The sequence below is a fragment of the Oncorhynchus masou genome, chromosome 32 (assembly GCF_036934945.1).
Source record: "Oncorhynchus masou masou isolate Uvic2021 chromosome 32, UVic_Omas_1.1, whole genome shotgun sequence".
In the NCBI taxonomy this organism is placed as follows: domain Eukaryota; kingdom Metazoa; phylum Chordata; class Actinopteri; order Salmoniformes; family Salmonidae; genus Oncorhynchus; species Oncorhynchus masou.
In genome coordinates, this window is record NC_088243.1 from 90,873,442 (window position 1) to 90,896,356 (window position 22,915).

The 22,915-nt window shown below is 47.7% G+C and overlaps 1 protein-coding gene across 1 annotated transcript in view; it reads right to left on the reverse strand.

Annotated features, from left to right (window-relative positions):
- The window catches only part of unc5a (unc-5 netrin receptor A), a 303,882-nt gene that overhangs the window by 176,264 nt on the left and 104,703 nt on the right, over positions 1–22,915 (reverse strand). Inside the window, exon 4 of the mRNA XM_064955880.1 lies at positions 4,472–4,575. Coding sequence (XP_064811952.1) covers positions 4,472–4,575 — 104 coding nt within the window. The remainder of the gene's footprint in view (positions 1–4,471; positions 4,576–22,915) is intronic.

The window sequence follows — 22,915 nt, forward strand, 5'->3', positions numbered from 1 at the left end:
CGACATGACAAACCACAGATAATAGAAACTGTTCACAAAGAAAGACTTTTACTTGAGAGAGGAGTATACCATAGCCAGACAGCATTCTCCATAAATCATCGTTCAGTTTGGTCTCTAAAACGAGGTTCTAATCTTGTTCTTGGTACTTCCTATTACCAAAACATTACCTCATCCAATGGCATATATCAATTGTCAATTCTAGATACATCCATCTCAAATACAATCCACCCCTGGACAAGCTCTCTGAGAGGAGTGAGCCTCTAGGTCATATACTAGGTCAAGATAAGTTTCAACATCAGAGGGGACATACAATGGTTCCAGATACTGCCATACTCCTCCGCCCAATGGGAAAAGGAGGGAGTGACTGAAGTACAGACATTGTGGAGCCCTTCACATGGTTTTTATTATTTATTTTTTTTACCTTTATTTTACTAGGCAAGTCAGTTAAGAACAAATTCTTATTTTCAATGACGGCCTAGGAACAGTGGGTTAACTGCCTGTTCAGGGGCAGAACGACAGATTTGTACCTTGTTAGCTCGGGGATTTGAACTTGTAACCTTCTGGTTACTAGTCCAACACTCTAACACTCCAACAATCTAACCACTAGGCTACGCTGCCGGTTTAACAGATACATATGAAGACATGCCATGACCTCTCCCCTCTCTGGGCCCCAGGTGACTTCATCCACATAAACATATTATGAAAGTAGATAAAACATCTTATTTATCAATGTTACCTAACTAATTCTGATTCAGCTACGACACGATAGAGTAGCTAGCATCTCTCCTGTTCCTCTGCAGTCCCTGTGACTTGACAAACTATATTTTCGAGATGTTTCTCTGCTACACGCTCCTGTCCATGTGCTGAGATCGCTCGAACTACCTTCGACTAGCTCTGGTCTTATTGCTGTTGTGATGGTATCTGAACCTGGATGGATTGTTTTTCCCCGTGTTCTGTCACTGCTGTTGGACCGCACGTGCGACTGCCCTGGTAGAGGATAACCTTGCTGTTACATTCTGTCCTCTGGCTAGCTAGCTAGCTGGTCTCATGGTGTTGTTGTGAACTCTATTGGATTGCCTCTAACAACCATAATGCTCTATGCTGTTGTTGTTTCTTCTGTTGCTCTATTTCATGTATACGGTGCGTTCAGAAAGTATTCAGACCCTCTTCACTTTTTCCACATTTTGAAACCGTTACAGCCTTATTCTAAACATTTTTGTCCCTACACACAATGCCCAATAATGACAAAGCAAAAACATATATATATTTTTAATTTTAGCAAATTATATAAAAATTATAAACAGAATTACATAAGTATTCAGACTCTTTGCTATGAGACTCGAAATTGAGCCTAGGGGCATCCTGTTTCCATTGATCATCCTTGAGATGTTTCTACAACTTGATTGGAGTCCACCTGTGGTCAATTCAATTGATTGGACATGATATGGAAAGGCACACACCTGTCTATATGAGGTCTCACAGTTGACAGTGCATGTCAGAGCAAAAAACTGAGCCAGAAGGACAACCATCTCTGCAGCACTCCACCAATCAGGCCTTTATAGTCGAGTGGCCAGATGGAAGCCACTCCTCAGTAAAAGGCACATGACAGCCCGCTTGGAGTTTGCCAAAAAAGTGCCTAAAGGACTCAGACCATGAGAAACAAGATTGTGGAAAAAGTCAAAGGGTCTGAATAATTTCCAAATGCACTGTAGGGTCCCAGTTAAACCAGGGCCCACCGTAGCACTATGTAGGGAATAGAGTGCCGTTTAGGAGACAGCCTCTTACTATACCTGTGCTGTCCAACAACAATCTGTACTACTACTGGTCCCTACACTGTCCCACAAACAGTGGTCCTTACTCTGTCCCAAAGACTGTATAGCTAGCTATTCTGCTATTGGTCCCTACGCTGTCCCACAAACAGTGGTCCTTACTCTGTCCCAAAGACAGTATAGCTAGCTATTCTGCTATTGGTCCCTACGCTGTCCCACAAACAGTGGTCCTTACTCTGTCCCAAAGACAGTATAGCTAGCTATTCTGCTATTGGTCCCTACGCTGTCCATAGCCAGCTATTCTTCAACTGGTCTGTGCTGTGTGAATAGCTATCGTAGCTTCTTCTGCTGGTATAATTTATTCCGATAATGTTTCAGAGTGGCGAGCTAGCTGTTCCATGTAGTTAGTCACTGCTCTGTCAGAGTAGCTAGCTGTTCCATGTAGTTAGTCACTGCTATGTCAGAGTAGCTAGCTGTTCCATGTAGTTAGTCACTGCTCTGTCAGAGTAGCTAGCTGTTCCATGTAGTCAGTCCCTGCTCTGTCAGAGTAGCTAGGTGTTCCATGTCGTCATTCCCTGCTCTGTCAGAGTAGCTAGCTGTTCCATGTAGTCAGTCCCTGCTCTGTCAGAGTAGCTAGCTGTTCCATGTCGTCATTCCCTGCTCTGTCAGAGTAGCTAGCTGTTCCATGTAGTCAGTCCCTGCTCTGTCAGAGTAGCTAGGTGTTCCATGTAGTCAGTCCCTGCTCTGTCGGAGAAGCTAGCTGTTCCATGTAGTTAGTCCCTGCTCTGTCAGAGTAGCTAGCTGTTCCATGTAGTTAGTCCTTGTGCTTTCTGAGTAGTTGGGAGTGAACCAGTCATGGACAAACTCAACATGATGGCTGCCAAGAGAGCAGGTACAATATAGTATAGTTTGTTGTGGTGAAGAGTGATGCAGGGAGGGAGGTAGAGGACATGTGTGGGTGATGTGTGGGTGATGCAGGGAGGGGGGTAGAGGAAATGTGTGGGTGATGTGTGGGTGATGCAGGGAGGGGGGTAGAGGAAATGTGTGGGTGATGTGTGGGTGATGCAGGGAGGGGGTAGAGGAAATGTGTGGGTGATGCAGGGAGGGGGGTAGAGGAGATGTGTGGGTGATGCAGGGAGGGGGTAGAGGAGATGTGTGGTTGATGCAAGGAGGGGGTAGAGGAGATGTGTGGGTGATGTGTGGGTGATGCAGGGAGGGGGGAAGATGAGATGTGTGGGTGATGCAGGGAGGGGGGTAGAGGAGATATGTGGGTGATGCAAGGAGGGGGGTAGAGGAGATGTGTGGGTGATGTGTGGGGGATGCAGGGAGGGGGGTAGAGGAGATATGTGGGTGATGTGTGGGTGATGCAGGAAGGGGGGTAGAGGAGATGTGTGGGTGATGCAGGGAGGGAGGTAGATGAGATGTGTGGGTGATGCAGGGAGGGAGGTAGATGAGATGTGTGGGTGATGCAGGGAGGGAGGTCGATGAGATGTGTGGGTGATGCAGGGAGGGAAGTAGAGGAGAACCAGCCATGAGAACCAGTCATGAGAACCAGCCCTGAGAACCAGCCACGAGAACCAGCCCCGAGAGACAGCCCTGAGAACCAGCCCTGAGAGTCAGCCCTGAGAGACAGCCCTGAGAGACAGCCCTGAGAGTCAGCCCTGAGAGACAGCCCTGAGAGACAGCCCTGAGAACCAGCCCTGCGAGACAGCCCTGAGAACCAGCCCTGAGAGTCAGCCCTGAGAACCAGCCCTGAGAGACAGCCCTGAGAGACAGCCCTGAGAACCAGCCCTGAGAACCAGCCCTGAGAGACAGCCCTGAGAGACAGCCCTGAGAACCAGCCCTGAGAGACAGCCCTGAGAGACAGCCCTGAGAGACAGCCCTGAGAGTCAGCACTTCACACTCCTGCCTTGAAGAGGAGGGTGAAGCTTATTGGAAGGCAGGGGCCTCTCTATCACACTTTGAAGAGGAGGGTGAAGCTTATTGGAAGGCAGGGGCCTCTCTATCACACTTTGAAGAGGAGGGTGAAGCTTATTGGAAGGCAGGGGCCTCTCTATCACACTTTGAAGAGGAGGGTGAAGCTTATTGGAAGGCAGGGGCCTCTCTATCACACTTTGAAGAGGAGGGTGAAGCTTATTGGAAGGCAGGGGCCTCTCTATCACACTTTGAAGAGGAGGGCGAAGCTTATTGGAAGGCAGGGGCCTCTCTATCACACTTTGAAGAGGAGGGTGAAGCTTATTGGAAGGCAGGGGCCTCTCTATCACACTTTGAAGAGGAGGGCGAAGCTTATTGGAAGGCAGGGGCCTCTCTATCACACATTGAAGAGGAGGGCGAAGCTTATTGGAAGGCAGGGGCCTCTCTATCACACTTTGAAGAGGAGGGTGAAGCTTATTGGAAGGCAGGGGCCTCTCTATCACACTTTGAAGAGGAGGGTGAAGCTTATTGGAAGGCAGGGGCCTCTCTATCACACTTTGAAGAGGAGGGTGAAGCTTATTGGAAGGCAGGGGCCTCTCTATCACGCTTTGAAGAGGATTATGAAGCCGGGCCCACAGACACTGATCTTAGGTGTGGTTGTAAATTTCCAGTGTAACTTTATGTTTGAAGTGCTTCGAAGTGCTTCGAGGGAGAGTGAGCAAGTTTACATTTCGGGTATAAAGGTAAAGAATCGGACCACAGTCCTCATCTCCTATCTCTAACCTCACCTCAGCTGCTGGTACGCCCTCTGGAGGATGACAGCGTAACAACACTTCCTGGTTCAACGCTACTTCCTTCCCCATTGGCTCCTCCTCAAAGTTCTTCCTCAGGTCTGAAAAAGGTGGGAAAACATGAAAGTCATTACAACATAAAATAACCTGTTTTATTTAAGATTTATATATATTTTATATATATATTTAAATATATATATATCCATTGAGGAATACCTCTCCTATAAGTGACCTGGAACATGTAAAACAAACCCCGCCCCCATCAAAACACAACAACAACAACAAAAATCATGAGAAACATTTAAATAGTGCATAAGGCTCCTGGCAGTCATAGAGACAAGGCAGTTAGCTGCTAAACTGCTCCAAGGGCAAATACACTACTTTACCAAAAGTGGACACCCGCTCATCGAACACCTCATTTTAAAATCATTGGCATTAATAGAGAGTTGGTCCTCCCCCTCCCCCTTTGCTGCTATAACAGCCTCCACTCTTCTGGGAAGGCTTTCCACTAGATGTTGGAACATTGCTGCTATAACAGCCTCTACTCATCTGGGAAGGCTTTCCACTAGATGTTGGAACATTGCTGCTATAACAGCCTCCACTCTTCTGGGAAGGCTTTCCACTAGATGATGGAACATTGCTGCTATAACAGCCTCCACTCTTCTGGGAAGGCTTTCCACTAGATGTTGGAACATTGCTGCTATAACAGCCTCCACTCATCTGGGAAGGCTTTCCACTAGATGTTGGAACATTGCTGCTATAACAGCCTCCACTCTTCTGGGAAGGCTTTCCACTAGATGTTGGAACATTGCTGCTATAACAGCCTCCACTCTTCTGGGAAGGCTTTCCACTAGATGTTGGAACATTGCTGCTATAACAGCCTCCACTCTTCTGGGAAGGTGTTCCACTAGATGTTGGAACATTGCTGCTATAACAGCCTCCACTCTTCTGGGAAGGCGTTCCACTAGATGTTGGAACATTGCTGCTATAACAGCCTCCACTCTTCTGGGAAGGCTTTCCACTAGATGTTGGAACATTGCTGCTACAACAGCCTCCACTCTTCTGTGAAGGCTTTCCACTAGATGTTGGAACATTGCTGCTATAACAGCCTCCACTCTTCTGGGAAGGCTTTCCACTAGATGTTGGAACATTGCTGCTATAACAGCCTCCACTCTTCTGGGAAGGCGTTCCACTAGATGTTGGAACATTGCTGCTATAACAGCATCCACTCTTCTGGGAAGGCTTTCCACTAGATGTTGGAAAATTGCTGCTATAACAGTCTCCACTCTTCTGGGAAGGCGTTCCACTAGATGTTGGAACATTGCTGCTATAACAGCCTCCACTCTTCTGGGAAGGCGTTCCACTAGATGATGGAACATTGCTGCTATAACAGCCTCCACTCTTCTGGGAAGGCTTTCCACTAGATGTTGGAACATTGCTGCTATAACAGCCTCCACTCTTCTGGGAAGGCTTTCAACTAGATGTTGGAACATTGCTGCTATAATAGCCTCCACTCTTCTGGGAAGGCTTTCCACTAGATGTTGGAAAATTGCTGCTAAAACAGCCTCCACTCTTCTGGGAAGGCGTTCCACTAGATGTTGGAACATTGCTGCTATAACAGCCTCCACTCTTCTGGGAAGGCGTTCCACTAGATGTTGGAACATTGCTGCTATAACAGCCTCCACTCTTCTGGGAAGGCTTTCCACTAGATGTTGGAACATTGCTGCTATAACAGCCTCCACTCTTCTGGGAAGGCTTTCCACTAGATGTTGGAACGTTGCTGCTATAACAGCCTCCACTCTTCCTGGAAGGCTTTCCACTAGATGTTGGAACATTGCTGCTATAACAGCCTCCACTCTTCTGGGAAGGCTTTCCACTAGATGTTGGAACAATGCTGCTATAACAGCCTCCACTCTTCTGGGAAGGCTTTCCACTAGATGTTGGAACATTGCTGCTATAACAGCCTCCACTCTTCTGGGAAGGCTCACTAGATATTGGAACATTGCTGCTATAACAGCCTCCACTCTTCTGGGAAGGCTTTCCACTAGATGTTGGAACATTGCTGCTATAACAGCCTCCACTCTTCTGGGAAGGCTTTCCACTAGATGTTGGAACATTGCTGCTATAACATCCTCCACTCTTCTGGGAAGGCTTTCCACTAGATGTTGGAACATTGCTGCTATAACAGCCTCCACTCTTCTGGGAAGGCTTTCCACTAGATGTTGGACCATTGCTGCTACAACAGCCTCCACTCTTCTGGGAAGGCTTTCCACTAGATGTTGGAACATTGCTGCTATAACAGCCTCCACTCTTCTGGGAAGGCTTTCCAATAGATGTTGGAACATTGCTGCTATAACAGCCTCCACTCTTCTGGGAAGGCTTTCCACTAGATGTTGGAACATTGCTGCTATAACAGCCTCCACTCTTCTGGGAAGGCTTTCCACTAGATGTTGGAACATTGTTGCTATAACAGCCTCCACTCTTCTGGGAAGGTGTTCCACTAGATGTTGGAACATTGCTGCTATAACAGCCTCCACTCTTCTGGGAAGGCGTTCCACTAGATGTTGGAACATTGCTGCTATAACAGCCTCCACTCTTCTGGGAAGGCTTTCCACTAGATGTTGGAACATTGCTGCTACAACAGCCTCCACTCTTCTGTGAAGGCTTTCCACTAGATGTTGGAACATTGCTGCTATAACAGCCTCCACTCTTCTGGGAAGGCTTTCCACTAGATGTTGGAACATTGCTGCTATAACAGCCTCCACTCTTCTGGGAAGGCGTTCCACTAGATGTTGGAACATTGCTGCTATAACAGCCTCCACTCTTCTGGGAAGGCTTTCCACTAGATGTTGGAAAATTGCTGCTATAACAGTCCCCACTCTTCTGGGAAGGCGTTCCACTAGATGTTGGAACATTGCTGCTATAACAGCCTCCACTCTTCTGGGAAGGCGTTCCACTAGATGTTGGAACATTGCTGCTATAACAGCCTCCACTCTTCTGGGAAGGCTTTCCACTAGATGTTGGAACATTGCTGCTATAACAGCCTCCACTCTTCTGGGAAGGCTTTCCACTAGATGTTGGAACATTGCTGCTATAATAGCCTCCACTCTTCTGGGAAGGCTTTCCACTAGATGTTGGAAAATTGCTGCTATAACAGCCTCCACTCTTCTGGGAAGGTGTTCCACTAGATGTTGGAACATTGCTGCTATAACAGCCTCCACTCTTCTGGGAAGGCGTTCCACTAGATGTTGGAACATTGCTGCTATAACAGCCTCCACTCTTCTGGGAAGGCTTTCCACTAGATGTTGGAACATTGCTGCTATAACAGCCTCCACTCTTCTGGGAAGGCGTTCCACTAGATGTTGGAACATTGCTGCTAGAATAGCCTCCACTCTTCTGGGAAGGCTTTCCACTAGATGTTGGAAAATTGCTGCTATAACAGCCTCCACTCTTCTGGGAAGGCGTTCCACTAGATGTTGGAACATTGCTGCTATAACAGCCTCCACTCTTCTGGGAAGGCGTTCCACTAGATGTTGGAACATTGCTGCTATAACAGCCTCCACTCTTCTGGGAAGGCTTTCCACTAGATGTTGGAACATTGCTGCTATAACAGTCTCCACTCTTCTGGGAAAGTTTTCCACTAGATGTTGGAACACTGCTGTTATAACAGCCTCCACTCTTCTGGGAAGGCTTTCCACTAGATGTTGGAACATTGCTGCTATAACAGCCTCCACTCTTCTGGGAAGGCGTTCCACTAGATGTTGGAACATTGCTGCTATAACAGCCTCCACTCTTCTGGGAAGGCTTTCCACTAGATGATGGAACATTGCTGCTATAACAGCCTCCACTCTTCTGGGAAGGCTTTCCACTAGATGTTGGAACATTGCTGCTATAACAGCCTCTACTCATCTGGGAAGGCTTTCCACTAGATGTTGGAACATTGCTGCTATAACAGCCTCCACTCTTCTGGGAAGGCTTTCCACTAGATGTTGGAACATTGCTGCTATAACAGCCTCCACTCTTCTGGGAAGGCTTTCCACTAGATGTTGGAACATTGCTGCTATAACAGCCTCCACTCTTCTGGGAAGGCTTTCCACTAGATGTTGGAACATTGCTGCTATAACAGCCTCCACTCTTCTGGGAAGGCTTTCCACTAGATGTTGGAACATTGCTGCTATAACAGCCTCCACTCTTCTGGGAAGGCTTTCCACTAGATGTTGGAACATTACTGCTGTAACAGCCTCCACTCTTCTGGGAAGGCTTTCCACTAGATGTTGGAACATGGCTGCTATAACAGCCTCCACTCTTCTGGGAAGGCTTTCCACTAGATGTTGGAACATTGCTGCTATAACAGCCTCCACTCTTCTGGGAAGGCTTTCCACTAGATGTTGGAACATTGCTGCTATAACAGCCTCCACTCTTCTGGGAAGGCTTTCCACTAGATGTTGGAACATTGCTGCTATAACAGCCTCCACTCTTCTGGGAAGGCTTTCCACTAGATGTTGGAACGTTGCTGCTATAACAGCCTCCACTCTTCCTGGAAGGCTTTCCACTAGATGTTGGAACATTGCTGCTATAACAGCCTCCACTCTTCTGGGAAGGCTTTCCACTAGATGTTGGAACATTGCTGCTATAACAGCCTCCACTCTTCTGGGAAGGCTTTCCACTAGATGTTGGAACATTGCTGCTATAACAGCCTCCACTCTTCTGGGAAGGCTTTCCACTAGATGTTGGAACATTGCTGCTATAACAGCCTCCACTCTTCTGGGAAGGCTTTCCACTAGATGTTGGAACGTTGCTGCTATAACAGCCTCCACTCTTCCTGGAAGGCTTTCCACTAGATGTTGGAACATTGCTGCTATAACAGCCTCCACTCTTCTGGGAAGGCTTTCCACTAGATGTTGGAACATTGCTGCTATAACAGCCTCCACTCTTCTGGGAAGGCTTTCCACTAGATGTTGGAACATTGCTGCTATAACAGCCTCCACTCTTCTGGGAAGGCTTTCCACTAGATGTTGGAACATTGCTGCTATAACAGCCTCCACTCTTCTGGGAAGGCTTTCCACTAGATATTGGAACATTGCTGCTATAACAGCCTCCACTCTTCTGGGAAGGCTTTCCACTAGATGTTGGAACATTGCTGCTATAACAGCCTCCACTCTTCTGGGAAGGCTTTCCACTAGATGTTGGAACATTGCTGCTATAACAGTCTCCACTCTTCTGGGAAAGTTTTCCACTAGATGTTGGAACACTGCTGTTATAACAGCCTCCACTCTTCTGGGAAGGCTTTCCACTAGATGTTGGAACATTGCTGCTATAACAGCCTCCACTCTTCTGGGAAGGCGTTCCACTAGATGTTGGAACATTGCTGCTATAACAGCCTCCACTCTTCTGGGAAGGCTTTCCACTAGATGTTGGAACATTGCTGCTATAATAGCCTCCACTCTTCTGGGAAGGCTTTCCACTAGATGTTGGAACATTGCTGCTATAACAGCCTCCACTCTTCTGGGAAGGCTTTCCACTAGATGTTGGAACATTGCTGCTATAATAGCCTCCACTCTTCTGGGAAGGCTTTCCACTAGATGTTGGAACATTGCTGCTATAACAGCCTCCACTCTTCTGGGAAGGCTTTCCACTAGATGTTGGAACATTGCTGCTATAATAGCCTCCACTCTTCTGGGAAGGCTTTCCACTAGATGTTGGAACATTGCTGCTATAACAGCCTCCACTCTTCTGGGAAGGCTTTCCACTTGATGTTGGAACATTGCTGCTACAACAGCTTCCACTCTTCTGGGAAGGCTTTCCACTAGATGTTGGAACATTGCTGCTATAACAACCTCCACTCTTCTGGGAAGGCTTTCCACTTGATGTTGGAACATTGCTGCTACAACAGCCTCTACTCTTCTGGGAAGGCTTTCCACTTGATGTTGGAACATTGCTGTGGGGACTTGCTTCCATTCAGCCACAAAAGCATTAGTGAGGTCGGTACTGATGTTGGACGATTAGTCCTGGCTCGCAGTCGGCGTTCCAATTCATCCCAAATGTGTTCAATGGGGTTGAGGTCAGGGCTCTGTGCAGGCCAGTCAAGTTCTTCCACACTGATCTCAACAAACCATTTCTGTATGGACCTAGCTTTGTCATGCTGAAACAAGAAAGGGCCTTCCCCAAACTGTTCCCACAAAGTTGGAGGAACAGAATCATCTAGAATTTCCTTTAAAGTACAAAAGGGAAAATAAATATGGGTTGTATTTACAATGATGTTTGTTATTCACTGGTTGCCCTTGGGGCAACAGGTCACACATCTTGCTGCTGTGATGTCACACTGTTGTATTTCAGCCATTAGATATGGGAGTTTATCAAAATTGGATTTGTTTTCAAATTCTTTGTGGATCTCTCTCTCTCTGTCTCTCTCTCTCTCTTTCACTCTCTGTCTCTATCTGTCTCTCTCTCTGTGTCTCTCTCTGTCTCTCTCTATATCTGTCTGTCTCTCTCTCTCTCTCTGTGTGTCTCTCTCCATGTCTCTCTCTCTCTCTCTCTGTCTCTCTCCATGTCTCTCTCTCTCTCTCTGTCTCTCTCTCTCTCTCTCCATGTCTCTCTCTCTCTCTCTCTCTCCGTGTCTCTCTCCATGTCTCTCTCTCTCTCTCTCTCTCTGTGTCTCTCTCCATCTCTCTCTCTCTCTGAGAAGGATCGATAACACACCATGTGGCTGCATTACACCCTGCCTGGCTGGTTTAGGATGGTGTGTGTGTCTAGGCATCAGCAGAAACCAATCACATTACCACCCAGCAGAGAGGGCTTGGAGCGGACACATTAACACTGAGATTGTGTCCTAAACTGCACCCTATTCCCTATGAAGTGCACTGGGCTCTTTTCGAAAGTAGTGCACTATATAGGGCATATGGTGTCATGTGGGACACCGCCAAGACCTCCAACTTGCCTGTCTGCCTGAGAGGCTGTCTGCCTGAGAGGCTGTCTGCCTGAGAGGCTGTCTGCCTGAGAGGCTGTCTGCCTGAGAGGCTGTCTGCCTGAGAGGCTGTCTGCCTGAGAGGCTGTCTTCCTGAGGCTGTCTGCCTGAGAGGCTGTCTGTCTGAGAGGCTGTCTGCCTGAGAGGCTGTCTGCCTGAGAGGCTGTCTGTCTGAGAGGCTGTCTGCCTGGGAGGCTGTCTGCCTGAGAGGCTGTCTGCCTGAGAGGCTGTCTTCCTGGAAGGCTGTCTGCCTGAGAGGCTGTCTGCCTGAGAGGCTGTCTGCCTGAGGCTGTCTGCCTGAGAGGCTGTCTGTCTGAGAGGCTGTCTGCCTGAGAGGCTGTCTGCCTGAGAGGCTGTCTGCCTGGGAGACTGTCTGCCTAAGAGGCTGTCTGCCTGAGAGGCTGTCTGCCTGAGAGGCTGTCTGCCTGAGAGGCTGTCTGCCTGAGAGGCTGTCTGTCTGGGAGACTGTCTGTCTGAGAGGCTGTCTGCCTGAGAGGCTGTCTTCCTGGAAGGCTGTCTGCCTGAGAGGCTGTCTGCCTGAGAGGCTGTCTGCCTGAGAGGCTGTCTGCCTGAGAGGCTGTCTGCCTGAGAGGCTGTCTGCCTGAGAGGCTGTCTTCCTGGGAGGCTGTCTGCCTGAGAGGCTGTCTGCCTGGGAGGCTTCTTTTCTGTCTGCCTGAGAGGCTGTCTGTCTGGGAGGCTGTCTGCCTGAGAGGCTGTCTGCCTGAGAGGCTGTCTGTCTGAGAGGCTGTCTGCCTGAGAGGCTGTCTGTCTGGGAGGCTGTCTGCCTGAGAGGCTGTCTGCCTGAGAGGCTGTCTGCCTGAGAGGCTGTCTGCCTGAGAGGCTGTCTGCCTGAGAGGCTGTCTGTCTGGGAGGCTGTCTGCCTGAGAGGCTGTCTGCCTGAGAGGCTGTCTGCCTGGGAGACTGTCTGCCTAAGAGGCTGTCTGTCTGAGAGGCTGTCTGCCTGAGAGGCTGTCTTCCTGGGAGGCTGTCTGCCTAAGAGACTGTCTGCCTAAGAGGCTGTCTGCCTGAGAGGCTGTCTGTCTGGGAGGCTGTCTGCCTGAGAGGCTGTCTGCCTGAGAGGCTGTCTGCCTGAGAGGCTGTCTGCCTGGGAGGCTGTCTGCCTGAGAGGCTGTCTGCCTGAGAGGCTGTCTGCCTGAGAGGCTGTCTGTCTGGGAGGCTGTCTGCCTGAGAGGCTGTCTGCCTGAGAGGCTGTCTGCCTGAGAGGCTGTCTGCCTGAGAGGCTGTCTTCCTGGGAGGCTGTCTGCCTGAGAGGCTGTCTGCCTGGGAGACTGTCTGCCTGGGAGACTGTCTGCCTGAGAGGCTGTCTGCCTGAGAGGCTGTCTGCCTGGGAGGCTGTCTTCCTGGGAGGCTGTCTGCCTGGGAGACTGTCTGCCTAAGAGGCTGTCTGCCTGAGAGGCTGTCTGTCTGAGAGGCTGTCTGCCTGAGAGGCTGTCTGCCTGAGAGGCTGTGTTTCTGGGAGGCTGTCTGCCTGAGAGGCTGTCTGCCTGGGAGGCTGTGTTTCTGAGAGGCTGTCTGCCTGAGAGGCTGTCTGCCTGAGAGGCTGTCTGCCTGAGAGGCTGTCTTCCTGGGAGGCTGTCTGCCTGGGAGGCTGTCTACCTGGGAGGCTGTCTACCTGAGAGGCTGTCTGCCTGAGAGGCTGTCTGCCTGAGAGGCTGTGTTTCTGGGAGGCTGTCTGCCTGAGAGGCTGTCTGCCTGAGAGGCTGTGTTTCTGGGAGGCTGTCTGCCTGAGAGGCTGTCTGCCTGAGAGGCTGTCTGCCTGAGAGGCTGTGTTTCTGGGAGGCTGTCTGCCTGAGAGGCTGTCTGCCTGAGAGGCTGTCTGCCTGGAAGGCTGTCTGCCTGAGAGGCTGTCTGTCTGAGAGGCTGTCTGTCTGAGAGGCTGTCTGTCTGAGAGGCTGTCTGCCTGGGAGACTGTCTGCCTGAGAGGCTGTCTGCCTGAGAGGCTGTCTGCCTGAGAGGCTGTCTGCCTGAGAGGCTGTCTGTCTGGGAGTCTGTCTGCCTGAGAGGCTGTCTGCCTGAGAGGCTGTCTGCCTGAGAGGCTGTCTGCCTGGGAGACTGTCTGCCTGAGAGGCTGTCTGCCTGAGAGGCTGTCTGTCTGGGAGGCTTCTTTTCTGTCTGCCTGCCTGTCTGCCTGCCTGTCTGCCTGCTTATTTTCTGCCTGTCTGCCTGGGGATCCACATTACAACCTCTCCATCTAGCTGAAGACACTCTGGATTGACTGATATTGGGGAGGGGAAGGAACATGTGGAAATGTGGTGATGTGGTGATGGTTTAAGTTTGAAGGGATTCCAAAAAAGTCATTTTGGGAATGTGCTCGAGGGTTTAGGTCTCAGTGAAGGTTATTATTATGGGTCATTAAACCTCCTCCAGTAGGTTATTGGGTTGAGATATCCATGATGGTATTGACCTCCAGTTGTGACAATGTGTTACTACCCTCATGTCTCTCTCTCTCTCTCTCTCCCTCTCCCCCTCTCTCTCTGTCTCTCTCTCTCTCTCTCTCTCTCTAAGGGTATGTCCATTACCATCCTCTCTCTCTCTCTCTGTCTCCCTCTCCCTCTCTCTCTCTGTCTCTCTCTCTCTCTCTCTCTCTGTCTCTCTCAATCTGTTCACCCCCTGTTTCTCTCTATAAGGGTATGTCTGCCTCTCCCGTCTCTCTCTGTGAGGATACGTTCCTCTCTGTTCTGTTCCTCTCTGTTCTGTTCTGTTCCTCTCTGGTCTGTTCTGTTTCTCTCTGTTCTGTTCTGTTTGGAATAATGCATATTTGTGTATTTAAGGGCTTTATTAGCATAGGAAACATATGTTAACATTACCAAAGCAAAGGGTTTCGAAAATTAACAGAAGATAAATAAATAATAAACAGTAAACATTACACTCACGCAGGTTCCACAATAATAAAGTCATTACAAATGGCACATTACACACTACTCAAAAAAATAAAGGGAACACTAAAATAACACATCCTAGATCTGAATGAATGAAATATTCTTATTAAATACTTTTTTCTTTACATAGTTGAATGTGCTGACAACAAAATCACACAAAAATGATCAATGGAAATCAAATTTATCAACCCATGGAGGTCTGGATTTGGAGTCACACTCAAAATTAAAGTGGAAAACCACACTACAGGCTGATCCAACTTGATGTAATGTCCTTAAAACAAGTCAAAATGAGGCTCAGTAGTGTGTGTGGCCTCCATGTGCCTGTATGACCTCCCTACAATGCCTGGGCATGTTCCTGGTGAGGTGGCGGATGGTCTCCTGAGGGATCTTCTCCCAGACCTGGACTACAGCATCCGCCAACTCCTGGACAGTCTGTGGTGCAACATGGCGTTGGTGGATGGAGCGAGACATGATGTCCCAGATGTGCTCAGTTAGATTCAGGTCTGGGGAACGGGCGGGCCAGTCCATAGCATCAATGCCTTCCTCTTGCAGGAACTGCTGACACACTCCAGCCACATGAGTTCTAGCAATGTCTTGCATTAGGAGGAACCCAGGGCCATTCGCACCAGCATATGGTCTCACAAGGGGTCTGAGGATCTCATCTCGGTACCTAATGGCAGTCAGGCCACCTCTGGCAAGCACATGGAGGGCTGACACCATGACTGACCCAACGCCAAACCGGTCATGCTGGAAGATGTTGCAGGCAGCAGAACGTTCTCCACGGCGTCTCCAGACTCTGTCACGTCTGTCACGTGTTTAGTGTGAACCTGCTTTCATCTGCGAAGAGCACAGGGCGCCAGTGGCGAATTTGCCAATCTTGGTGTTCTCTGGCAAATGCCAAACGTCCTGCACGGTGTTGGGCTGCAAGCACAACCCCCACCTGTGGACGTCGGGCCCTCATACCATCCTCATGGAGTCTGTTTCTGACCTTTTGAGCAGACACATGCACATTTGTTACCTGCTGGAGGTCATTTTGCAGGGCTCTGGCAGTGCTCCTCCTGCTCCTCCTTGCACAAAGGCGGAGGTAGAGGTCTTGCTGCTGGGTTGTTGCCCTCCTACGACCTCCTCCACGTCTCCTGATGTACTGGCCTGTCTCCTGGTAGTGCCTCCATGCTCTGGACACTACGCTGACAGACACAGCAAACCTTCTTGCCACAGCTCGCATTGATGTTCCATCCTGGATGAGCTGCACTACCAGTGCCACTTGTGTGTGTTGTAGACTCCGTCTCATGCTACCACTAGAGTGAAAGCACCACCAGCATTCAAAATTGGCCATCAGCCAGGAAGCATAGGAACTGAGAAGTGGTCTGTGGTCCCCACCTGCAGAACCACTCCTTTATTGGGGGTGTCTTGCTAATTACCTATCATTTCCACCTGTTGTCTATTCCATTTGCACAATAGCATGTGAAATTTATTGTCAATCAGTGTTGCTTCCTAAGTGGACAGTTTGATTTCACAGAAGTGTGATTGACTTGGAGTAACATTGTGTTGTTTAAGTGTTCCCTTTATTTTTTTGAGCAATATATATATATATATATATATATATATATATATATACAGCATTGTAACGATGTGCAAATAGTTAAAGTATAAAAGGGAAATAAACAAACATAAATATGGGTTGTATTTACAATGATGTTTGTTCTTCACTGGTTGCCCTTTTCTTGTGGCAACAGTTCACACATCTTGCTGCTGTGATGACACACTGTGGAATTTCACCCAGTAGATATGGGAGTTTATCAAACTTGGATTTGTTTTCAAATCCTTTGTGGGTCTGTGTAATCTGAAATATGTGTAATATGAAATATGTGTCTCCAATATGTTCATACATTTGGCAGGAGGTTAGGAAGTGCAGCTCAGTTTCCACCTCATTTTGTGGGCAGTGTTCATATAGCCTGTCTTCTCTTGAGAGCCATGTCTGCCTACGGCGGCCTTTCTCAATAGCAAGGCTATGCCCACTGAGTCTGTACATAGTCCAAGCTTTCATTAAGTTTGGGTCAGTCACAGTGGTCAGGTATTCTGCCACTGTGTACTCTCTGTTTAGGGCCAAACAGCATTCTAGTTTGCTCAGTTTCTTTGTTAAATATGTCCAATGTGTCAAGTAATTGTGTTTTTGTTTTTCTAATGATTTGGTCTAATTGTGTTGCCGATCTGGGGCTCTGTGGGCTCTGTTTGTGTTTGTGAACAGAGCCCCAGGAGTAGTTTGCTTAGGGGACTCTTCTCCAGGTTCATCTCTCTAGAGGTGATGGCTTTATTTTGGGAGGTTTGGGAATCGCTTCCTTTTAGGTGGTTGTACAATTTAAGGTCTCTTGTCTGGATTCTGATAATTAGTGGGTATCGGCCTAATTCTGCTCTGCATGCATTATTTGGTGTTCTACGTTGTACACAGAGGACATTTTTGCAGAATTCTGCATGCAGAGTCTCGATTTGGTGTTTGTCACATTTTGTGAATTCATGGTTGGTGAGCAGAACCCATAGCTTACAACCGTAAAGGGCAATGGGCTCTATGACTAATTCAAGTATTTTTAGCCAGATCCTAATTGGTATGTCAAATTTTATGTTCCTTTTGATGGCATAGAAGGCCCTTCTTGCCTTGTCTCTCAGATCGTTTACAGCTCTGTGGAAGTTACCTCTGGCGCTGATGTTTAGGCCGAGATATGTATAGTTGTTTGTGTGTTCCAGGGCAACAGTGTCTAGTTGTAATTTGTATTTGTGTTGTCTTGGCAGCTGGACCTTTTTTGGAGCACCATTATTTTGGTCTTACTGAGATTTACTGTCAGGGCCCAAGTCTGTCAGGGCCCAGGTCTGTCAGGGCCCAAGTCTGTCAGGGCCCAAGTCTGTCAGGGCCCAGGTCTGTCAGGGCCCAGGTCTGACAGGGTCCAGGTCTGTCAGGGCCCAGGTCTGTCAGGGCCCAGGTCTGTCAGGGCCCAATCTGTCAGGGTCCAGGTCTGTCAGGGCCCAAGTCTGTAAGGGCCCAGGTCTGTCAGGGTCCAGGTCTGTCAGGGCCCAAGTCTGTAAGGGCCCAGGTATGTCAGAGCCCAGGTCTGTCAGGGTCCAGGTATGTCAGGGCCCAAGTCTGTAAGGGCCCAGGTATGTCAGGGCCCAGGTCTGACAGGGCCCAGGTCTGACAGGGTTCAGGTCTGACAGGGTTCAGGTCTGACAGGGTTCAGGTCTTTCAGGGCCCAGGTCTGACAGGGCCCAGGTCTGACAGGGCCCAGGTCTGACAGGGGCCCAGGTGTACATTGATTTTATAATGTCGCATTTTTTCCCAAAACACCACTTTCCATCAATTTTGTATTGCAGACCCTCATGTCAAATTGAGTCTAAAGATTTTTTGAAGTCAACAAAGCCTGAGAAGACTTTGCCTTTGTTTTGTTTGTTTCTTTGTCAATTAGGGTGTGCAGGGTGAATACGTGGTCCGTTATATGATAATTTGGTAAAAGGTCCGGTAGTTCATTCGATGTCATTGGAGAATTCAGTGCGTTCTGGTCTTTAATAGTTGATTCTAAGATTTGTATTTGATCAGGTATATGTTTTTGCTGTTCATTCTTTGTTATAAATCCAAAAAGATTGGAGACGTGGTTTACCCATACATCTCCATTTTGGATAGATAATTCGTCGTGTTGTTGTTTATTTAGTGTTTTCCAATTTTCCCAGAAGGGGTTAGATTCTATGGATTCTTCAGTTACATTGAGCTGATATCTGATGTGCTGTTCCTTCTTTTTCCGTAGTGTATTTCTGTATTGTTTTAGTGACTGACCAGAGTGAAGGCTTAGACTCAGGTTTTCTGAGTCTTTATGTTTTTGGTTGGACAGGTTTCTCAATTTCTTTCTTATGTTTTTGCATTCTTCATCCAACCATTTGTCATTGTTGTTAATTTTCTTAGGTTGTCTGCTTGAAATGTTTTGATAGGGAAGTTGAGAGGTCAAATATACTGTGTAGGTTTTCTACTGCCAAGTTTCCACCTTCACTGTTACAGTGTAATGTTTTGTCTGGGAAGTTGTCTCAAGGGGAATGAATTTGTTGTTGCCTAATTGTTGTTTGGTAGGTTTCCACACTACTTTCCTTCCATCTATAGCATTTCCTAATAATATTCAGATCCTTTGGCTTTGATACCTCATTATTGAGGATTGCTCTGTTCAAGTAGACTGTGGTTTTGCTGTGATCTGATAGGGGTGTCAGTGGGCTGACTGTGAACGCTCTGAGAGACTCTGGGTTGAGGTCAGTGGACTGACTGTGAACGCTCTGAGAGACTCTGGGTTGAGGTCAGTGGGCTGACTGTGAACGCTCTGAGAGACTCTGGGTTGAGGTCAGTGGGCTGACTGTGAACGCTCTGAGAGACTCTGGGTTGAGGTCAGTGGGCTCACTGTGAACGCTCTGAGAGACTCTGGGTTGAGGTCGGTGGACTGACTGTGAACGCTCTGAGAGACTCTGGGTTGAGGTCAGTGGGCTCACTGTGAACGCTCTGAGAGACTCTGGGTTGAGGTCAGTGGGCTGACTGTGAACGCTCTGAGAGACTCTGGGTTGAGGTCAGTGATAAAGTAGACCACAGTACTACTTCAAAGCAATGAGCTGTAAGTGTACCTACCATAGGAGTTTCCTCGAAGTCTACTACAGACTTTGTACAGACCCAGTGTGCGTAGGAGTTGTGACCCATTTGTTTGGGTTGTTTTGTCATAGTTATGTCTTGGGGGGCATATTTGGAAGGGAATACTGTCACCCAATGTATTTGATGGAGTCTGGGTTCCTGCTCTTTCCTGCTCAGACCGTGTATTTTACAGGATTTGATAGTAACAGATGTGTTGTTCTCCATTACTGTAGGTGTGAGCAGAGCATGGTGAGCATTGATATACATACCTCTTAGGTTGCAGGTTGGGGTTTAGGGGGGGTGTATTAGTGGGGGTTGGGCCTGTTGCTCTGCTCACAGCCTGGGCATATGTACATCTCTCTCTCTCTCTCTCTCTCATATATCCCTAGGCATATTTGGCACTGCCTCACACTGCTAAATCTCCATTTTGTTTTAATTCTCATCATAGATGTCATTGCTGATATATATATATACAGTGCCTTGCGAACGTATTCGGCCCCCTTGAACTTCGCGACCTTTTGGCACATTTCAGGCTTCAAACATAAAGATATAAAACTGTATTTTTTTGTGAAGAATCAACAACAAGTGGGACACAATCATGAAGTGGAACGACATTTATTGGATATTTCAAACTTTTTTAACAAATCAAAAACTGAAAAATTGGGCGTGGGCTGTCATTGCTGATATATATATATACTGTGGTGTAGATCATTATGTATGGGTGCAACCCAAAAGGCATCCTATTCCTTATGTAGTGCACTACATTTGACCAAGGCCCATACGGATCTGTACAAATGTAGTGTACTACATAGGGAATAGGGTTCCATTTGTACCGTCCCTCCCCAACATCATTCATTGAATCTTATTTCACAGTATGTTAGAAAACATTGACGTGGCCTATGGGGCTATCTCTACTGTCAGGCACCACTATGAGAGTGTCTTCTCTACAGGCTATCTCTGCTGTCAGACACCACTATGAGAGTGTCTTCTCTATAGGCTATCTCTACTGTCAGACACCACTATGAGAGTGTCTTCTCTACAGGCTATCTCTACTGTCAGACACCACTATGAGAGTGTCGTCTCTACAGGCTATCTCTACTGTCAGACACCACTATGAGAGTGTCTTCTCTACAGGCTATCTCTACTGTCAGGCACCACTATGAGAGTGTCTTCTCTACAGGCTATCTCTACTGTCAGGAACCACTATGAGAGTGTCTTCTCTACAGGCTATCTCTACTGTCAGGAACCACTATGAGAGTGTCTTCTCTACAGGCTATCTCTGCTGTCAGACACCACTATGAGAGTGTCTTCTCTACAGGCTATCTCTACTGTCAGACACCACTATGAGAGTGTCTTCTCTACAGGCTATCTCTACGTTCAGACACCACTATGAGAGTATCTTCTCTACAGGCTATCTCTACTGTCAGACACCACTATGAGAGTGTCTTCTCTGCAGGCTATCTCTACTGTCAGACACCACTATGAGAGTGTCTTCTCTACAGGCTATCTCTACGTTCAGACACCACTATGAGAGTGTCTTCTCTACAGGCTATCTCTACTGTCAGGCACCACTATGAGAGTGTCTTCTCTACAGGCTATCTCTACTGTCAGACACCACTATGAGAGTGTCTTCTCTACAGGCTATCTCTACTGTCAGGAACCACTATGAGAGTGTCTTCTCTACAGGCTATCTCTACTGTCAGACACCACTATGAGAGTGTCTTCTCTACAGGCTATCTCTATTGTCAGACACCACTATGAGAGTGTCTTCTCTACAGGCTATCTCTACTGTCAGACACCACTATGAGAGTGTCTTCTCTACAGGCTATCTCTACTGTCAGACACCACTATGAGAGTATCTTCTCTACAGGCTATCTCTACTGTCAGACACCACTATGAGAGTGTCTTCTCTGCAGGCTATCTGTACTGTCAGACACCACTATGAGAGTGTCTTCTCTACAGGCTATCTCTGCTGTCAGACACCACTATGAGAGTGTCTTCTCTACAGGCTATCTCTGCTGTCAGACACCACTATGAGAGTGTCTTCTCTACAGGCTATCTCTACTGTCAGACACCACTATGAGAGTGTCTTCTCTACAGGCTATCTCTACTGTCAGACACCACTATGAGAGTGTCTTCTCTACAGGCTATCTCTACTGTCAGACACCACTATGAGAGTGTCTTCTCTACAGGCTATCTCTACTGTCAGACACCACTATGAGAGTGTCTTCTCTACAGGCTATCTCTACTGTCAGGCATCACTATGAGAGTGTCTTCTCTACAGGCTATCTCTACTGTCAGACACCACTATGAGAGTGTCTTCTCTACAGGCTATCTCTGCTGTCAGACACCACTATGAGAGTGTCTTCTCTACAGGCTATCTCTACTGTCAGACACCACTATGAGAGTGTCTTCTCTACAGGCTATCTCTACTGTCAGACACCACTATGAGAGTGTCTTCTCTACAGGCTATCTCTACTGTCAGACACCACTATGAGAGTGTCTTCTCTACAGGCTATCTCTACTGTCAGACACCACTATGAGAGTGTCTTCTCTACAGGCTATCTCTACTGTCAGACACCACTATGAGAGTGTCTTCTCTACAGGCTATCTCTGCTGTCAGACACCACTATGAGAGTGTCTTCTCTACAGGCTATCTCTACTGTCAGACACCACTATGAGAGTGTCTTCTCTACAGGCTATCTCTGCTGTCAGACACCACTATGAGTCTCTTTTCATCCCCAAAGACACATTACAATGATTGACTTGGCCTCACAGGCTTGAGTAACGTTTAAAGTCGAGTCTTGTCTTTTCCCCAAAGTCACATAATAACCACCAGCAGGTCAATAGTATCTCTTATAAAATATGTACAGAGATTGTATCTCAATGAGAATAACCGGTGTGAATAAATGGTTTGTCTTCGGAGGCTGTGTCGAGTCATCTCTAAAGGGACATAATAACAACGTCACAGTTTTTTATTATTATTATTATTTTTTTAACTAGGCAAGTCAGTTAAGAACAAATTCTTATTTTCAATGACGGCCTAAGAACAGTGGATTAACTGCCTGTTCAGGGGCAGAACAACAGATTTGTACCTTGTCAGCTCGGGGATTCGAACTTGCAACCTTCCGGTTACTAGTCCAGTGCAGTCATTCAGAGATTACAGTATACACAATCCATTGATCAATACTGCCAGGAGAGTCTAGGGAGAATCAGAGTTTAAATTATCAATATAGCTGGGAAGATACAGGGCATTCGGAAAGTATTCAGGCCCCTTGACTTTTTCCACGTTTTGTGACATCACAGCCTTAATATAAAATGGATTTAGAGACTCTGGGTCCGCGCCCAGGCTCTGTCGTAACCGGCCTCGACCGGGAGGTCCGTGGGGCGACGCACAATTATCCTCGCATCGCCCGGGATAGGGAGGGTTTGGCCTGTAGGGAAATCCTTGTCTCATCGTGCACCAGCGACTCCTGTGGCAGGCCGGGTGCAGTGCGCGCTAACCAAGGTTGCCAGGTGCACGGTGTTTCCTCCGACACATTGGTGCGGCTGGCTTCCGGGTGGGATGCGCGCTGTGTTATGAAGCAGTGCGGCTTGGTTGGGTTGTGTATCGGAGGACGCATGACTTTCAACCTTCGTCTCTCCCGAGCCCGTAGTAGAGATGAGACAAGATAATAGCTACTAAACAATTGGATACCACGAAATTGGGGAGAAAAAGTAGTAAAATTCACACAAAAATTAAAAATAATAACAATAATAATTCCTGATTAATCTACACTCAATAACCCATAATCACAAAGTCAAAACAGGTTTTTTGCAATTCTTGCAAATTTATTACAAAAAAAAATGGAAATATCCCATTCACATAAGTATTCAGACCATTTAATCTGAACTTTGTTGAAGCACCTTTGGCAGCGATTACAACATTG